Source organism: Hylobates moloch, unplaced genomic scaffold (genome assembly GCF_009828535.3).
Source record: "Hylobates moloch isolate HMO894 unplaced genomic scaffold, HMol_V3 SCAFFOLD_20, whole genome shotgun sequence".
Taxonomy (NCBI): Eukaryota; Metazoa; Chordata; class Mammalia; order Primates; family Hylobatidae; genus Hylobates; species Hylobates moloch.
In genome coordinates this window covers 52,959,344-52,978,072 of record NW_026652295.1, presented here as the reverse complement: position 1 = coordinate 52,978,072, position 18,729 = coordinate 52,959,344, and the positions used below count along the sequence as shown (strand labels likewise).

At 37.8% G+C, this 18,729-nt stretch overlaps 1 protein-coding gene across 1 annotated transcript in view; it reads right to left on the bottom strand.

Annotated features, from left to right (window-relative positions):
* Positions 1–18,729, bottom strand: part of GFRAL (GDNF family receptor alpha like) — a 70,692-nt gene that overhangs the window by 41,560 nt on the left and 10,403 nt on the right. Inside the window, exons 4-5 of the mRNA XM_032141145.1 lie at positions 4,741–4,794; positions 3,305–3,635 (exon numbers count right to left, since the gene is read on the bottom strand). Of these exons, the coding sequence (XP_031997036.1) occupies positions 3,305–3,635; positions 4,741–4,794 (385 nt within the window). The remainder of the gene's footprint in view (positions 1–3,304; positions 3,636–4,740; positions 4,795–18,729) is intronic.

Here is an 18,729-nt window from a genome sequence, read left to right as displayed (position 1 = left end):
AAAAAAGACTAAGCAAATTAATTAAGCTACATCCATGCAACAGCATACTCTATAGCCATTCAAACATTTGAGAATTTTCTTTTTTTAATTTCTTCTAAGAAAAAATAGATAGATGTGCAGAACGTGCAGGTTTATTTCATAGGTATGCATGAGCCATGGTTGTTTGCTGCACCTATTGACCCATCCTCTAAGTTCCCTCCCCTCCCCCTCCCCGACTCCCTAACAGACCCTGATGTGTGAATTTTCTTATATGCAATTATGGAAAGATCTTTAATCCACATTTAGGGAAAAATAACAAAAATAATGTATAGAGAAGTATATAATATGATGTCATCTGTTTTAAATCAGTTGAATAAAGAATACATACATATTTAAAAGTATTTAGAATATTTTCTAAGCAAATACCTTGTTATTACTTTTTTAAGTTAATATATAAAAATATAATGTATTAAAATTTTCTGTAAATACCCAGACTTTTGTGAAATTGGCAAGACATAATCTCACCTCCCAGAGGGTATCTGTACTAGAGAAAGGTAATTGAGAAATGGCCCTTAAATTGTCCTCTTTGGCTGTTAATAAATAAAGGAATTTCAAAGCCCATCGTGAATTGAAAAATTTGGAACAGGGACAGAAATCGTATTTTAAAACTGAAGTGCCCTGTTTTGCCTATGTACAGGTTCTTCTGCAAAAAAGATAAGTATCATAAAGGGCTTAATATTCTCATTGAAGAAGTGGTTTTCCACTTGGAGATTTGTTTTTCATCTGAATTACATTAACAATAATTTAATATAAACTCTGGAAATCTCCCTAAGGCAAAATGTGCTCAGGAAAATGATAGGATTTGTCTTTTCACATTGACTACTAATATTATATAACATTTCCATCACCACTATAAAGTACTCATTAAGGGACTATTTGCACATAGTGAAAGGAAATTGAAGACATACAGTCCTTACACTTGAACTAATCTAAGAAAGAAATTACATGAGAAGAAATACATATATGTACAATAAAAAATTAAGTGTACAATATTCAGAAGTGAGAGGAAGGGAGATGACGTTTTTTGAGTGCTTATCCCACTCCAGACCCCACATCAAACATTTTGAAAAGGTGGTTAAACCTGGGGGTCCTTGTTAAGGAAAATCATCAACTCTGCCAGTCCATCTGAGAAGGTGTTGATACCAAGGGGAGGTTAGTGTAAGAGTGTGTGCTTCAGAGTCTATCACAGGAATTATCAAGGACTGTAGCAGCAGAGCCATCACTTGCTATTAAAATATTTTCTTTGATGTGGATGCTCAGAAATACCATGCTTTGAAGGTTGAATGCTAATGGCTTCCAGATAATTAGATAGCACGTCTAAAGCCCTGGCACTGGAATCACGCAAAGCTGGGTACCTACCTGTGGATAAATCTGATATTTTTACAGTGATTGCTATTGAAACAATGGTGTCCCCTGGCCCTGGCTGGTTAAAATATTATTAGGTTTCATTGTTGATGTAAGAATATGATAGAAAGGCAGAATAGTAATAGTTTTAGTTTATTTGATGTGAGAAAAGTAGTGTAATCAAATGTGTTTGATATTTCATTGATTTCATATTTCATTGATTTCAGAAGATACCATTATTTTATGTACAACAACAATAACAACAAAAAACACGTGTTGGAACTTAAATTATGACAAATGTCTTTGTTATTGACCTTAAAGGCTTGATCTTAAAAATATGAAAAATATGATATAGGTCGGTTCACACCCACTCAATTAAATCTCTCATCTTGCCCCTATTTCTCTCCTCTTTGCACACTCTACCCTCACTGCTTTTCTAAAATGCCACATACATGTTTTCCTAAGCACTGGCTGGTCAGTTTGCTTAGTATCTCTTCTCTCAGTATCTACTGTTTGCCTAGTGTTGTTTCCCTTGAAACAACACATACATTTTTAATTTAATATCTGTCTTCTCTCTGGGCTATAAGATCCACAGACATTTGTTTCCCTTATATTCACCATTGCCTATAGTAGTAGTAGGTGCTTGATAAACTTGTTCTGAATTAATAAATAAATGACTAACATTACTCCCCCAAGAATTACAGGTGTGAGGTTGGAAAGAGGAGAATGAATACATTTCTATGGTCATGGCATACATGTGTGCTAGGGATGTCCAAATCCTACTTGTATAGAGCACCCTTGACATAAGTAACTCCAAAAAAGACTCCATCTTAGATTTCATAGGGTGCTTTTCCAACAGGGACAAAATATTTTGCTATATAAACACGACTGCATCCAACCAGATAAGGACATAAACAAGCATACTCTTCCACTATCAGTCCTCTCAAGAGGACTCTGTGGCCATAAAGAGAGTAGGACTTCAGCAGCTCAAAATGGCCATCTTACCTGACTGACACCGCCTTGCTCTCGCTCATAAGCACCCAGCATCTGCTGCCAACGATTCTCCCCACATCAGACTCTTCCTTGCAAGATCGATGGACAGCCCAGATAAGACCCGTAGAATCTTTGTTTTTGTCACTCTTCCTGGACTTGTTTGTTAGCCCTTTTCTCTATCACTTTTCTCTTAATGTTAAATGTTACTTTGTTGTGGACTGTTTAACCTATAATCCTTATATATTGATTAAGTATACTATTATGTATGGTTTGCAATATTGACTGATTTGTGGAGTGGCTTGAGCCCGTGTACCCATGGCTCTGAAAACAAAGTGAATGAGAAGTACTGAGAACTGCCTCCTTGGGAACTCCACGTAGCTTGTGGCTTTTGTGATTGAACAGTATTAAAGCCTGACATTGTGAAAAGACACAAATGTGTGTGGACCTGGTTATCTCTGACTTTGCACCACTCATATGAGTATTTATGCTACCTTCTTCTTCCTGATCTCCAGCCTAAGACAGAAAGAATTTATTTCCAAGTTTGTAAAGTCTCCTTGCCAAAATAAATTTGTAACAGCCTTATATAATTAAACAAACAAAAAAACAAATTAAAAAGCAGATATATGTCAGGTCTATTAACCAATTCATTAGTCTAACTTGAACACATAATTTTTATAATATTATTTCATGGCTACCATATTTTGACATGCTGATTTTTTATTTCAAAAATCTATTCTGCATTTGAATTTCAAAGATGATACTGCACATGTACCACAGATTCAAAAAAATATTAATTGTCTGGCTTTATTTACACCATGTTGGATGATGGTGGGAACTCTAGCTAATGTAATGAGATCAAGTGTTAGGACTGGACTATAACGAATCAGGTGCCGAAATAAGAAAGTAAGGTATGAGTGTTTTTACCCACCTGCATAATTCATCATTTTGGCAGCTGCGAATTACATTGAGGCAAGTAGGGGGAGGAACCATGTTCACTGCACATGGCCTGCTGTGAAGAGCTTCTCTGGACTGCTGACAAGGTATATCAGATTGAGCACAGTCACAAAAAGCCAACATCTGGGCAATGTTAAAAGGTATATTTTGATAGAAGAACCGTATGGCTGCTTGGCAGTGTTTCACATCACACGGATTTCCATTTGCTGAGCAAGCTTTAAGGTAAGACGCCAACTGTGCATTACAGACCACATCCCCTACACATGCCTCTGCCACTTCCAAACAGGACCACATCCCTTTGAATCCTGAAAGCAATGATATGCCCAGATCGTGGAAAAGTAAACACAAAGCTGTACATGCAGAATCTGTAAAACACTGTGAGAAGTCTATGAGCAAAATACAATGAGGTACCAATGTCCTATTTTTGGCAAACATTATATCTTTTAGAGTAAGGATGAATTTACTGAGACCTAAATCGTAGACTTATTGGAATCATCTTTCATCTACACAGGATACACATTGTGATCTAGAGTGATGGGAAGTGTGCAGGGCCAAAACTGAGCTGAAGGAAAAATCTCCCAGTCCAAGGTTTTCAAATATAAACGATAAATCTTCAGAAATTGCATTTGAACTATATAGCTTATGGTTAGCTCATTGGCTCAAGGCAAAATGATTCTTGTTCTGCTGCACGTTTTTGTGAGGGGAATCTTGAATAAAGGCTCCACACAGTTATTCTAGCATATATAAATGTTTATACTCCTACAGATACACAAGTGTACACAAAAACAGTTGGTGCCAAATAACTTATATGATCACAAATACCCATTAAATGTAATCAATATCTACTATCTGGGTTTTTGTTTGTTTGTCTGATTTTTGAGACAGTGCCTTGTTGTACAGTGGCATGATCCCAGCTCACTGCAACCGCCATCTCCTGGGCTCAAGTAATCCTCCTGCCTCAGCCTCCCAATGAGCTGGGATCACAAGCACATGCCTCCATGCCCCACTAAGTTTTGAATTTTGTTTTTGTTTTGTTTTGTTTTCGTAGAGACAGGGTTTTGCCATGTTGTCCAGGCTGGTCTCAAACTCCTGGGCTCAAACAATCCACCTACCTCAGCCTCCCACAGTGCTGGGACTACAGTTGTGAGCCACTGCGCCCAACCTAGTATTTGGTTTTAATTATTAAGCATTTCTTAGCGCATGTATAAATTGATAATGGATGGGCAAAGCAGTTGCTTTGATGCATCACTAGTAAAAGAAATGAAATGATTTTGTTGCATTTTATTAGAACTGTTAAACCACATGATTTATTTTGTACTGGCCTATCTTTAAGAAGCCTGGTAACTGCATTTTAAATTATATTATCGGGTATTTGCAATGCAGATCAAAATAATAACTTGTAAACATTACCATGATGGGGAAGTGTAGTTAGATTCCATTTGAATTTATCCTCTTTCACGTTATCTAGAAGGAAAACAAAGAAACTATTTCATTATTGAACAATTTTCTGAATTTCCTAGGAAAACGTGGGCCACATTTATAAATGAGTAAAGTCCACATATATTCAAGCAAAAGTACATACAAGGTTATGTAACATGTATTTAGCCCTTGATATTCAAAATTAATGTGGTATAGATGAAGAAAACAAGCCTCTGAAATATCATTCAAGTGAGCTAAACAGCCCTACTCTGAGGATTTAGTTACTTGAAGACTTAAATAAATGCTAGTGATTAGACTGTGCACGGAGTAAACAAACACTGGACGCTGACTGGGGAAAAAAAAAAAAAACAGAAGGAATATTTTCTGAACACTACCTCTCACCCCGCCCAGCATAAAAACCCTTCTCAGAAGGGTCTTCATTAGTTTGAAATGCAATTTTAAAACCAGTTTGACCTCTGATTATCTTATCCTCCAAGAGTTCTTAGATATTATAATTATAGTATTGAAAAAACTCATCAATGAAAATGAACTCGGTTTTCATCTAATTCCAAAATCTTTAAAGGAACATTGGTTGGTTCCCTACTACGTACCAGGTGACAAACTGAGGATGCAAATCTGCAGTCCCTGTCATCGAGCATCCCACAGCCCAGAAGGAAATACAGACATATAAAACAAAGCCAAAAGAAACTCTAAGGAGCACTAATGTATCCATAAAGTGGCAGGGGAATCAGATGATAAGATTTTTATTTTGAAATGAAAATTATTCTTTCATTGGATATTAAGATATTAACTTTTGTTATGGCATAAATGTCCCTTCATGATTCAGTATGTCCTAATCTGAGCGGTTTGTTGGTATTTCCTGCCCGCTAGTCTAGTGCACATGTAAGATGGTACTATCACAGGAAACTTACTTCTACCCACAGGTGTGTCATGGCCTTCCAGACTCTTTATATTGTCCAAGCTATTCTCATTATGCATTGTTTTTCATTTTTTTCATTGATCAAGTCTCAGCTTGAGAACCATTCTTTCTTCTTGATCCCACCCATCATCCTGCCTCTCTGAGGAAAATCTGGAGGTTCCAACTTCTGTGCTACTATTCCGTAACTAATAAAATCCCAACAGATCCCAGGGAGTCATATAGCTTTTGTAACAGGTACAAAAGTCTAGGCTAGACATTCTTTTATGGATTAATACCCCTGCATTGGGTATGATTGGTAAGGCTGTGCCACTGACTAAAATATATTCAAGAAACTGCTGTGTAGAACTAAATAAACAGCAGCTTCACTCACTGTTAACTGACTGAATGTTTTTCTCATTACCCCTAAATTCTTAAGCTGGAGCCATAATCTCCCGTGCAGTTGTGGGGTGATGATGTCTTTAGGTTAAAAGAGGTCATAAGAGTGGGGCCCTGATCGAATAGGATTAGTGTCCATATCAGAAGACTTCAGGGAGCTAGCTGTCTCTCTCCCCTGGAGCACTCACTGAGGAAAGGTCCTGAGAACACAGGGAAAAGGTGGCTGGCTATCTACAAGCTAGTAAAAGAGGAGTCCTAGCCAGGAACAGATTCTGGGGACCTTTGTCTGAGATTTTTCATAATCCAGAACTGGGGAAAAATACAATTTTTGCTTTTTAAGCCACCCAGCCTGTAGTATTTCGTTACAGTAGCCAGAGCAGTCTAATGTACTTACTATATGAGTACTTGTTACCAACACAACAAAACAGTTATTTTTAGTGTCTGAAAATAAAGTGCTTCATAGAAGGTATTACATTTTAATACTTATACATTAAATGCTAATTTTGTATGAAATTAACATTTACACATTAAATATAAAACTAGCATTTACACACACACACACACACACATACACACACACACACTCATACATTTTTTCCCAGAGGATATTTTAAACAGTAGCTTTTACTGAAAGAGGAGTTGAAGGTCAATATGTTTTGGAAACAAATAAAATTATTCACCAACAAGACCTACATGTGAGTTATAAAATCCTATACAATTCATCAGAAAATATCCAACAATCCCTAAAATCTGATCTAATCTCTAATATTAGAATCAGAAGTACTTCCATGTATCTTCTTTTTCTTAACATTGATAGTATCAGAAACTAAACTTTTGTATATGTAAATATTTTGATTTATATTTTATAATCTGATAAGAAATATGCTTACAATAAACTAGTGGACAAACATGTTTCTATAAAATGACTAGTTGAATTAAATGCAACAGAGATTTCTTTTTTAGAGAGTATGCAGCAACTTTTAAAGCAAAAGCAAAAGAAGATGCTCAAAGGAGACAGAAGAATCACCCATGGAAGCAAGAAGAAAAACAGAAGAGTGTAGTATCTGGGAAGCCTAGCTTTTCTCTAGCCTCACTTCCCTGTAGCTCTTGCTAGTGAATCCTACCCATTTCCCATATAGATCATACCACGATATCATCAGAATGTGTTTATATCTGCTTTTCCAGCTTTGTAGCTTCCAAAATATTAATTATTCATCCTTATAAAACATTTCTCCTTCTTTGAATTTCATGCTATCTGGTTGTGCCTCCCTCTTTTCTTTTGTCAAATATTAACCTCGAAGTCTTGCCCTGATATTCAGCGTTGACTCAGGTACTATCTCAATATTCTCCTCTACCTCAGATCTTGTCATTGTGCTAAGTTATCTCTATGTCTTTTGGGAAAAAACCATCTTCCACCCTTAGTTCACAATTCCTTAACCATAGCTCTTATGACCTTCACCGACACTCCGACTATGCCACACCAATGATCAACTTCTAGACCCAACATTGACATGAAGTTCTCTCTCTTTCAATTGCAAATATTAATTACCTCACTCGCTTCCAAAGCTTCACATTCTTGATCACTTCAAGTGCATATATACTTTCAGAACTTTCATCTTTTTATTCATTCCCAATCTTAGCATCATCTCCTGGATTCATAGACTCTTTCCAGCTTAAATCACTCACCCATTCAAATAAAGGAACAGTTTCTTGTTATTGTCATTTCGTCCTTTCTTCTTTTACTTTCTTGTGATTCTCTATAAAACTCCAATCCTATGAAATTTTACTGAGTGGTTTTTCTGCTCCTTTATACCATTTGGTTTTCTCGCAGAAAAGTCACACTATCATCTGAACTAGCATCCCAACAAATTAAAAAAAAAAATTACCCCCAATTTTGCTTCTAATGTGTACAATTTCAGATGTCACCACACATTATGCATTTACATCAAGCTGCATATCCTACCATTTCCTTCATCATTCTCATAAGATGACCTTGACTCATATGTTAGTAGAGCTTTCAACTGGGAATCTGTTTATGCTGGAAGACAATGCTGGGAAAATGGCATGTGGGATCCATGAGACCAGGGACTATGTCTTATTATCTCATATTTCCACTCAATATTATTCAATAAACATATTTGAATAAATATCGAATGAGTATTATTCACCATTTAACCCTGCATAATCAATTATACCACCCTATCTAAATCATTCCCATTCACATACAGAATTTATTTTTTCCGTCTTACAGGGAAAAAAGCTCTCTTCTTACCTCAGTTATTTATCCAAGCACTGCCCTATTTTCTCTCCTCTTTACAACAATCTTTCAAAGTGCTGTCTGTATTTTCTGGCTCCAATTTCTATCCCCTTATGTACTCTCCAACCTCCACCTCACATCCTGCCATTGTGCTTACCATGCCACAGATACTGTTCTTATCCAGCTCATTCATAACCTCCACGGTGGCAAGTGCAATAGCTGATTTCTGACCCTGAATGTCTCTACCAAATCATTTGATCTTCTTGAACTTTCACTCTTCCTTGAAACTCTCTTCATTCTGCTTCTGGAGGCAATACTTTCCTAATTTACTCTTTCTGGCAGATCCTTATTATTTCTCATTGCTGATTCCTTCCTCTTCTCTCATACTAGTACATGTTGAAGTATCTCATAGACTAGTCCATGGACCTCATTAATTTCCTCTTTTATTGACCCACTGGTATCAAAATATATCCAGAATCTGATATCATCTCACACTGTTACCACTCTGGTCCAAGACGCCATGCATTTCTTTGTTTTTTTTTTTTTGAGACGGGGTCTTGCTCTGTCGCCCAGGCTGGAGTGCAGTGGCGCAGTCTCGGCTCACTGCAAGCTCCGCCTCCCGGGTTCACGCCATTCTCCTGCCTCAGCCTCTCCGAGTAGCTGGGACTACAGGCGCCCGCCACTACGCCCGGCTAATTTTTTTGTATTTTTAGTAGAGACGGGGTTTCACCGTGGTCTCGATCTCCTGACCTCGTGATCCGCCCGCCTCGGCCTCCCAAAGTGCTGGGATTACAAGCGTGAGCCACCGCGCCCGGCCTTTCTTTGTTAATCTCAACCTGAAACAACGTCCTGATTGAATCCATCTTAGGTGTCATAGAAGGCTGGAACCTCATTCATTTGGGCATCCTGTATACACATTTCTTCAAACTTTCCCAAATCTGAATGCAGTCTGCTTTAGAGGAATCACTGCATTAACAATTCCACAAAATAATTTCTTTCAGGCTTTTTCTTAATACTGCACACATTTGGCCTTCATCAAGGGTCTTTGATTGTTCTGTTTCTCTCTCACAGATTTTCCTAATATTCTTTTCCAACAGAGTAAAATGTTCAGATTCCTGACAGACATGTGCTGCTATTACAGTCACTCTTTTCTTCAGCAATTAATGGTGTATCTTTCTGATGGAACCATTGTGTGATATCTGATTGTGAAGCCAAATCTGAGGACAGGGCTGATTCTCCTACAAACAGAGTAAGGTTGACTAAAAATTAAATAATTTACTTATGACTTTTTAATATGTTTTCAAAAGTGTGCAGATATACTTTTATAAATATTCCAATATCTGTTATCTTTCAAAAACCATTTAAAGTTATTTCAAGAGAGATATAACAAATGATCTTGCATTTTTAAAAACTGACATGTAAAACACTGATAAATTACAGGTTATAGAACCACATAATGTTAATGTTCAAATTCTTTTAGTGATATTTTTCTTTATCACTTACTTTGTTTTTTCTTTTATTTTGGCGGGGGTGGGGGGATTTTCTAGTTTATTTTTTGTACTGATATTTAGGTTATTTCCACCAAGATAAAATGACGTATTTCTAATTATTTCAGTATCTTCAAATTTATTGATATTTGCTTTGTCTCAACATATGGTCAACTTTTTTTTCTTTTACTTTTATACTTTAAGTTCTAGGGTACATGTGCACAATGTGCAGGTTTGTTACATATGTATACATGCGCGATGTTGGTGTGCTGCATCCATTAACTCATCATTTACATCAGGTATTTCTCCTAATGCTATCCCTTCCCCCTCCCACCACCCCACAACAGGCCCCAGTGTGTAATGTTCCCCTTCCTGTGTCCAAGTGTTCTCACTGTTCAATTCCCACCTATGAGTGAGAACATGCAGTGTTTGTTTTTTTTTTGTCCTTGGGATAGTTTGCTGAGAATGATAGTTTCCAGCTTCATCCATGCCCCTACAAAGGACATGAACTCATCATTTTTTATGGCTGCATAGTATTCCATTGTATATATGTCCCATATTTTCTTAATCCAGTCTAACATTGATGGACATTTGGGTTGGTTCCAAGTCTTTGCTATTGTGAAAAGTGCTGCAGTAAACATACGTGTGCATGTGTCTTTATAGCAGCATGATTTATAATCCTTTGGGTATATACCCTGTAATGGGATGCCTGGGTCAAATGGTATTTCTAGTTCTAGATCCTCAAGGAATTGCCACACTGTCTTCCACAATGGTTGAACTAGTATACAGTCCCACCAACAGTGTAAAAATGTTCCTATTTCTCCACATCCTCGCCAGCACCTGTTGTTTCCTGATTTTTTAATGATTGCCATTCTAACTTGTGTGAGATGGTATCTCATTGTGGTTTTCATTTGCATTTCTCTGATGGCCAGTGATGATGAGCATTTTTTCATGTGTCTGTTGGCTGCATAAATGTCTTCTTTTGAGAAGTGTCTGTTCATATCCTTCACCCACTTTTTGATGTGGTTGTTTTTTTCTTGTAAATTTGTTTGAGTTCTTTGTAGATTCTAGATATTAGCCCTTTGTCAGTTAGGTAGATTGCAAAAATTTTCTCCCATTCTGTAGGTTGCCTGTTCACTCTGATGGTAGTTTCTTTTGCTGTGCAGAAGCTCTTTAGTTTAATTAGATCCCATTTGTCAATTTTGGCTTTTGCTGCCATTGCTTTTGGTGTTTTAGACATGAAGTCCTTGCCCACACCTATGGCCTGAATGGTATTGCCTAGGTTTCCTTCTAGGGTTTTTATGGTTTAAGTCTAACATGTAAGTCTTTAATCCATCTTGAATTAATTTTTGTATAAGGTGTAAGGAAGGGATCCAGTTTCAGCTTTCTATATATGGCTATCCAGTTTTCCCAGCACCATTTATTAAATAGGGAATCCTTCCCCCATTTCTTGTTTTTGTCAGGTTTGTCAAAGATCAGATAGTTGTAGATGTGTGGCATTATTTCTGAGGGCTCTGTTCTGTTCCATTGGTCTATATCTCTGTTTTGGTACCAGTACCATGCTGTTTTGGTTACTATTGCCTTGTAGTATAGTTTGAAGTCAGGTAGCGAGATGCCTCCAGCTTTGTTCCTTTGGCTTAGGATTGTCTTGGCAATGCGGGCCCTTTTTTGGTTCCATATGAACTTTAAAGTACTTTTTTTCCAATTCTGTGAAGAAAGTCATTGGTAGCTTGACAGGGATGGCATTGAATCTATAAATTACCTTGGGCAGTATGGCCATTTTCATGATATTGATTCTTCCTATCCATGAGCATGGAATGCTCTTCCATTTGTTTGTGTCCTCTTTTATTTCATTGAGCAGTGGTTTGCAGTTCTCCTTGAAGAGGTCCTTCATGTTCCTTGTAAGTTGGATTCCTAGGTATTTTATTCTCTTTGAAAAAATTGGGAATGGGAGTTCACTCATGATTTGGCTCTCTGTTTGTCTATTATTGGTGCATAGGAATGTTTGTGATTTTTCCACATTGATTTTGTATCCTGAGACTTTGCTGAAGTTACTTACCAGCTTAAGGAGATTTTGGGCTGAGATGATGGGGTTTTCTAAATATAAAATCATGTCATCTGCAGACAGGGACAATTTAACTTCCTCTTTTCCTAATTGAATGCCCTTTATTTCTTTCTCCTGCTTGATTGCCCTGGCCAGAACTTCCAACACTATGTTGAATAGGAGTGGTGAGAAAGGGCATCCCTGTCTTGTGCCAGTTTTCAAAGGGAATGCTTCCAGTTTTTGCCCATTCAGTATGATATTGGCAGTGGGTTTGTCATAAATAGCTCTTATTATTTTGAGATATGTCCCATCAATACCTAATTTATTGAGAGTTTTTAGCATGAAGGACTGTTGAATTTGTCAAAGGCCTTTTCTGCATCTATTGAGATAATCATGTGGTTTTTGTCTTTGGTTCTGTTTATATGCTGGGTTATGTTTATTGATTTGCGTATGTTGAACCAGCCTTGCATCCCAGGGATGAAGCCCACTTGATCAATGGTGGATAAGCTTTTTGATGTGTTGCTGGATTCGGTTTGCCAGTATGTTATTGAGGATTTTTGCATCAATGTTCATCAGGGATATTGGTCTAATTCTCTTTTTTTGTTGTGTCTCTGCCAGGCTTTGGTATCAGGATGATGTTGGCCTCATAAAATTAGTTAAGGAGGATTCCCTCTTTTTCTATTGATTGGAATAGTTTCAGAAGGAATGGTACCAGCTCCTCTTTGTATTTCTGCTAGAATTCAGCTTTGAATCCATCTGGTCCTGGAATTTTTTTGTTTGTTTGTTTGGTAGACTATTATTTACTGCCTTAATTTCAGAGCTTGTTATTGTTCTATTCAGGGATTCAACTTCTTCCTGGTTTAGTCTTGGTAGAGTGTATGCATCCAGGAATTTATCCATTTCTCCTAGATTTTCTGGTTTATTTGTGCAGAGGTGTTTATTCTCCAATGGTAGTTTGTATTTCTGTGGGATCAATGGTGATATCCCCTCTTTCATTTTTTATTGCATCTATTTGATTCTTCTCTCTTTTCTTCTTTATTAGTCTTGCCAGTGGTCTGTCAATTTTGTTCATCTTTTCAAAAAACCAGCTCCTGCATTCACTGATTTTTTGAAGGGTTTTTTGTGTCTCTATTTCCTTCAGTTCTGCTCTGATCGTAGTTATTTCTTGCCTTCTGCTAGCTTTTGAATGTGTTTGCTCTTGCTTCTCTAGTTCTTTTAATTGTGATGTTAGGGTGTCAATTTTAGATCTTTCCTGCTTTCTCTTGTGGGCATTTAGTGCTATAAATTTCCCTCTACACACTGCTTTGAATGTGTCCCAGAGATTCTGGTATGTTGTGCCTTTGTTCTCATTGTTTTCAAAGAATGTCTTTATTTCTGCCTTCATTTAATCATGTACCCAGTAGTCATTCAGGAGCAGGTTGTTCAGTTTCCATGTAGTTAAGTGTTTTGGAGTGAGTTTCTTAATCCTGAGTTCTAGTTTGATTGCACTGTGGTCTGAGAGACAGTTTGTTATAATTTCTGTTCTTTTACATTTGCCAAGGAGTGCTTTACTTCCAACTATGTAGTCAATTTTGGAATAAGTGCGGTGTGGTGCAGAGAAGAATGTATATTCTGTTGATTTGGGGTGGAAAGTTTTGTAGATGTCTATTAGGTCTTCTTGGTGCAGACCTGCATTCAATTCCTGGATATCCTTGTTAACTTTCTGTCTCATTGATCTGTCTAATGTTGACAGTGGGGTGTTAAAATCTCCCATTATTATTGAGTGGGAGTCTAAGTCTCTTTGTAGGTCTCTAAGGACTTGCTTTATGAATCTGGGTGCTCCTGTATTGGGTGCATATATATTTAGGATAGTTAGCTCTTCTTGTTGAATTGATCCCTTTACCATTATGTAATGGCCTTCTTTGTTGCTTTTGATCTTTGTTGGTTTAAAGTCTGTTTTATCAGAGACTAGGATTGCAACCCCTGCCTTTTTTTTTGTTTTCCATTTGCTTGGTAGATCTTCCTTCATCCTTTTATTTTGAGCCTATGTGTGTCTCCGCAGGTGAGATGGGTCTCCTGAATACAGCACACTGATGGGTCTTGACTCTTTATCCAATTTGCCAGTCTGTATCTTTTAATTGGAGCATTTAGCCCATTTACATTTAAGGTTAATATTGTTATGTGTGAATTTGATCCTGTCATTATGATGTTAGCTGGTTATTTTGCTCGTTAGTTGATGCGGTTTCTTCCTAACATCGATGGTCTTTACAATTTGGCGTGTTTTTGCAGTGGCTGGTACTGGTTGTCCCTTTCCATGTTTAGTGCTTCCTTCAGGGGCTCTTGCCGGGCAGGCCTGGCGGTGACAAAATCTCTCATCATTTGCTTGTCTGTAAAGGGTTTATTTCTCCTTCACTTATGAAGCTTAGTTTGGCTGGATATGAAATTTTGGGTTGAAAATTCTTTTCTTTAAGAATATTGAATATTGGCCCCCACTCTCTTCTGGCTTGTAGAGTTTCTGCCAAGAGATCCACTGTTAGTCTGCTGGGCTTCCCTTTGTGGGTAACCCAACCTTTCTCTCTGGCCGCCCTTAACATTTTTTCCTTCATTTCAACTTTGGTGAATCTGACTATTATGTGTCTTGGAGTTACTCTTCTCGAGGAGTATCTTTGTGGCATTCTCTGTATTTCTTGAGTTTGAATGTTGGCCTGCCTTGCTAGATTGGGGAAGTTCTCCTGGATAATATCCTGCAGAGTGTTTTCCAACTTGGTTCCATTCTCCCCATCACTTTCAGGTACACCAATCAGATGTAAATTTGGTCTTTTCACATAGTCCCATATATCTTGGAGGCTTTGTTCATTTCTTTTTACTCTTTTTTTTCTCTAAACCTCTCTTCTGACTTCATTTCATTTGTTTAATCTTCAATCACTGATACCCTTTCTTCCAGTTGATCAAATTGGCTACTGAAGCTTGTGCATTCATCACGTAGTTCTTGTGCCATGGTTTTCAGCTCCATCAGGTCATTTAAGGGCTTCTCTATACTGTTTATTCTAGTTAACCATTTGTCTAATCTTTTTTCAATGTTTTTAGCTTCTTTGCGATGGGTTCAAACCTCCTTCTTTAGGTCAGGGAAGTTTGATCATCTGAAACCTTCTTCTCTGAACTCGTCATTCTCCTTCCAGCTTTGTTCCATTGCTGGCAAGGAGCTGCATTCCATTGGAGGGGGAGAGATGCTCTGATTTTTAGAATTTTCAGCTTTTCTGCTCTGTTTTTTCCCCATCTTTGTGGTTTTATCTACCTTTGGTCTTTGATGATGGTGACCTACAGATGGGATTTTGGTGTGGCTGTCCTTCCTGTTTGTTAGTTTTCGTTCTAACAGTCAGGACCCTCAGCTGCAGGTCTGTTGGAGTTTGCTGGGGGTCCACTCCAGACCCTGTTTGACTGGGTATCAGCAGCAGAGGCTGCAGAACAGCGAATATTGCTGAACAGCAAATGTTGCTGTCTGATCGTTTCTCTAGAAGCTTCATCTCAGAAAGGTACCTAGCTGTGTGAGGTATCAGTCTGCCCCTACTGGAGGATGTCTCCCAGTTAGGCTACTTGGGGGTCAGGGACCCACTTGAGGAGGCACTATGTTCATTCTCAGATTTCAAACTCCATGCTGGGAGAACCACTGCTCTCTTCAAAGCTGTCAGACAGAGACATTTAAGTCTGTAGAGGTTTCTGCTGCTTTTTGTTTGGCTATGCCCTGCCCTCAGAGGTGGAGTCTACAGAGGCAGGCAGGCAGGCCTCCTTTAGCTGCAGTGGGCTCCACCCAGTTCGAGTTTCCCAGCTGCTTTGTCTACCTACTCAAGCTTCAGCAATGACAGGCGTCCCTCCCCCAGCCTCACTGCCACCTTGCTGTTTGATCTCAGACTGCTGTGCTAGCAATGAGCGAGGCTCTGTGGGCATGGGACCCTCTGAGCCAGGCACGGGATATAATCTCCTGGTGTGCCATTTGCTAAGGCCATTGGAAAAGCGCAGTATTAGAGTGGGAGTGACCCGATTTTCCAGGTGCCATCCATCACTGCTTCCCTTGGCTAGGAAAGGGAATTCCCTGACCCCTTGTGCTTCCTGGGTGAGGCGATGCCTCACCCTGCTTTGGCTCATGTTCGGTGGGCTGCACCCACTGTCTTGCCCCCACTGTCCAACAAGCCCCAGTGAGATGAACCTGGTACCTCAGTTGGAAATGCAGAAATCACCCGTCTTCTGTGTTGCTCATGCTGGGAGCTGTAGACTGGAGCTGTTCCCATTCGGCCATCTTGGAACCGCCGCCAAACACTTTTGTTTTTTCATTTCATTTGAAAATGCTCTTTATATTCTCCAGGGTTTACACATAAATATTTTATGAATGGATACATGATTTTGATGCTCAATGTTTAGTTAATGAAAAATATTTACATTATATATTTACTAATCATTTGCTAAGTGTCAGTCATTATGCTGAGTGCTTTAGCATATTTTTAAAAAGAAATAACAGAACTGATTTTCTTGAGAATAGAAAAGTGCATGTCTGTGTACTCTGGAGAATATTTTGGGAATGCAAAGCACAGAGAGAAAACCATTTTGTTGAAGTGATGATTAGAAGGTTTGTGGAGGATGCTGCAGTTGACGTAGAAGGAATGGCAAGATTTAAATTATCATGTTCTTTCTCATGTTTAAATTACCATTTTCTTTATAATTCTTTATCATGAATTATAAGAAATCAGCTGAATGCTTTCTGTAAACATAAAAACCAGGTTAGGTCCTTTACTAAGTCCATCGGGAATATTTAGGCCTTCTCCTTTAGGTCTTCTCCATATGAAACTCTCATTGAGTGCAAGGTTTTTGTATGCCTGATTCATCAATATTTCCACATAGCAGTATTTAATACATTTCTATTGTGGAAAAAATAGTTTTAGTATGTAAACTGATTTCAACTTAACTGCTCTAAATATGTATAGTTCTGTTGATATACAATATTTTGTCAAAATTTGATATGCTAAAAGTGCCAATTAAGGCTACTAAGTTCAGATGTCTTACCATCTTGAAAAAACTCAGTAAATATTTTAATAAGCATTTCAGCATGCTAACATTTCAGCCTAATTAATCTAAAACTAGTAACGTCTACTAAGTAGCAAATTAATGCCATTATCAGGCCCTATCTTATTTGACTTTTCAGAATTGTGGCAATTTTCTTCATGTCCTCTCTTTCATTGGCTTCAAAAATTCCACTCTCTGTAGCTTCTTTTCCTGTATTTAAAAAACTTCTATTTGGTTTCTTCAACTAGATCATACAATTCTTCTGAAAATATCTTTCTCCTCCCTTTGTGTTTTTCCCAGGCAGTCTTACTCTCCTTTATGTTTTTTATCTACTCATAAACCTCTGTATCTCTGTTTTAGATGTCTCTCCTCAAGATCCCTGCTTCCCAATGCCAGCTTGATGAGACATGTTCCCTTACATTTTTAGACTATTTTTTATCATTGCAAATTTAGAAAAACAATACCAACATTCCTAACTTGAATATTCCAAAGCATGTCTCAGATGAAATGTTTTCAGAATACAACTCATCACTTTTGTCCCCAGTCTTGTACAATTTTTCATTTCTTGGCTCAATGTACAGCAATCCCCTTGTCCCAAGCCAGCCACCTGGAGATTATGCTTAATACATTTTAAACTCCTCATATCCAACTAGTCACCAATTCCTATTGATTATTATTCATAAATATACCTTAAGTATATATTTTATTATAATTCTCAGGACAAATGCCTTAGTTCAGGCATGCATTACCTCTCTCTCAAATTATTTTGATGGCTTTTTAACTGATATCCTTGACCTGCATCTTTCTCTGCCCCCCATTCCATCCTTTCTACGTTACTGCCTGTGATATCTTTTGAGAAACTGATGATACCTTCCTCTATTTAAAATATGTAATAGCTCCTCATAGCAACAGTTTAAAATCTAATCTCTTTAGAAAGATATGTAAGTTCAGCTTTCCTCCTTTTCATAAATATCTGGTTTCTTTCCAGTGTTAACAAATACTTTTCCATTCTAGTATCCAGCTTAACAAGGGAATTGTTGCTCCCCAAATGCTTCCCACTTCATTCTATTTCTTCTGCTTAAAAGATCCATTTTGTTTCGCCTCGCTAATGAAACCAACTTACCCTAAAAGGCCCAAGTCTGACAATTCTGTGAAGTCTTCTGAGTTACCATTATTTTTTACTCTATGGCTTCTAGTACTTTGTCTGTGTGTGTGTGTGTATGTGTGTATCCTTATCATGTGTGTAGCACGTATCACATTGTACAGGTGATATTTGGCAATTATTATTTTAATTAAGAATCGAGATCATACAAAATATGTTATATGATGATACTGAAATTAAACTAGAAATCAATAATGAAGATAACTGAGAAATCTCAGATATTAGGAAATAAAATAACCTTCTGGCTGGGCGTGGTGGTTCATGCCGGTTATCCCAACACTTTGGAAGGTTGATGCTGGCAGATCACCTGAGGTCAGGAGTTCGAGACCAGCCTGGACAACATGGCAAAACCATGTCTCTACTAAAAATACAAAAATCAGCCAGTTGTGGTGGCAAGCACCTGTAATCCCAGCTACTCAGGGAGCTGAGGCAGAGGAATAGCTTGAACCCAGGAGAAGGAGGTTGCAGTGAGCCGAGATCACGCCACTGAACTCCAGCCTGGGCAACAGAGAGAGACTCTGCCTCAAAATATAATAATAATAATAATAAAATAAATCATAACAAAGAGGAAGTCACAAAGGAAAGGAGAAAATATTTTGACATAAATATAAATTAAAACTACATATCAGAATGTGTGGCTATAGCTAAATCAGTACTTGGAAGGAAATTCATAGTATTAAA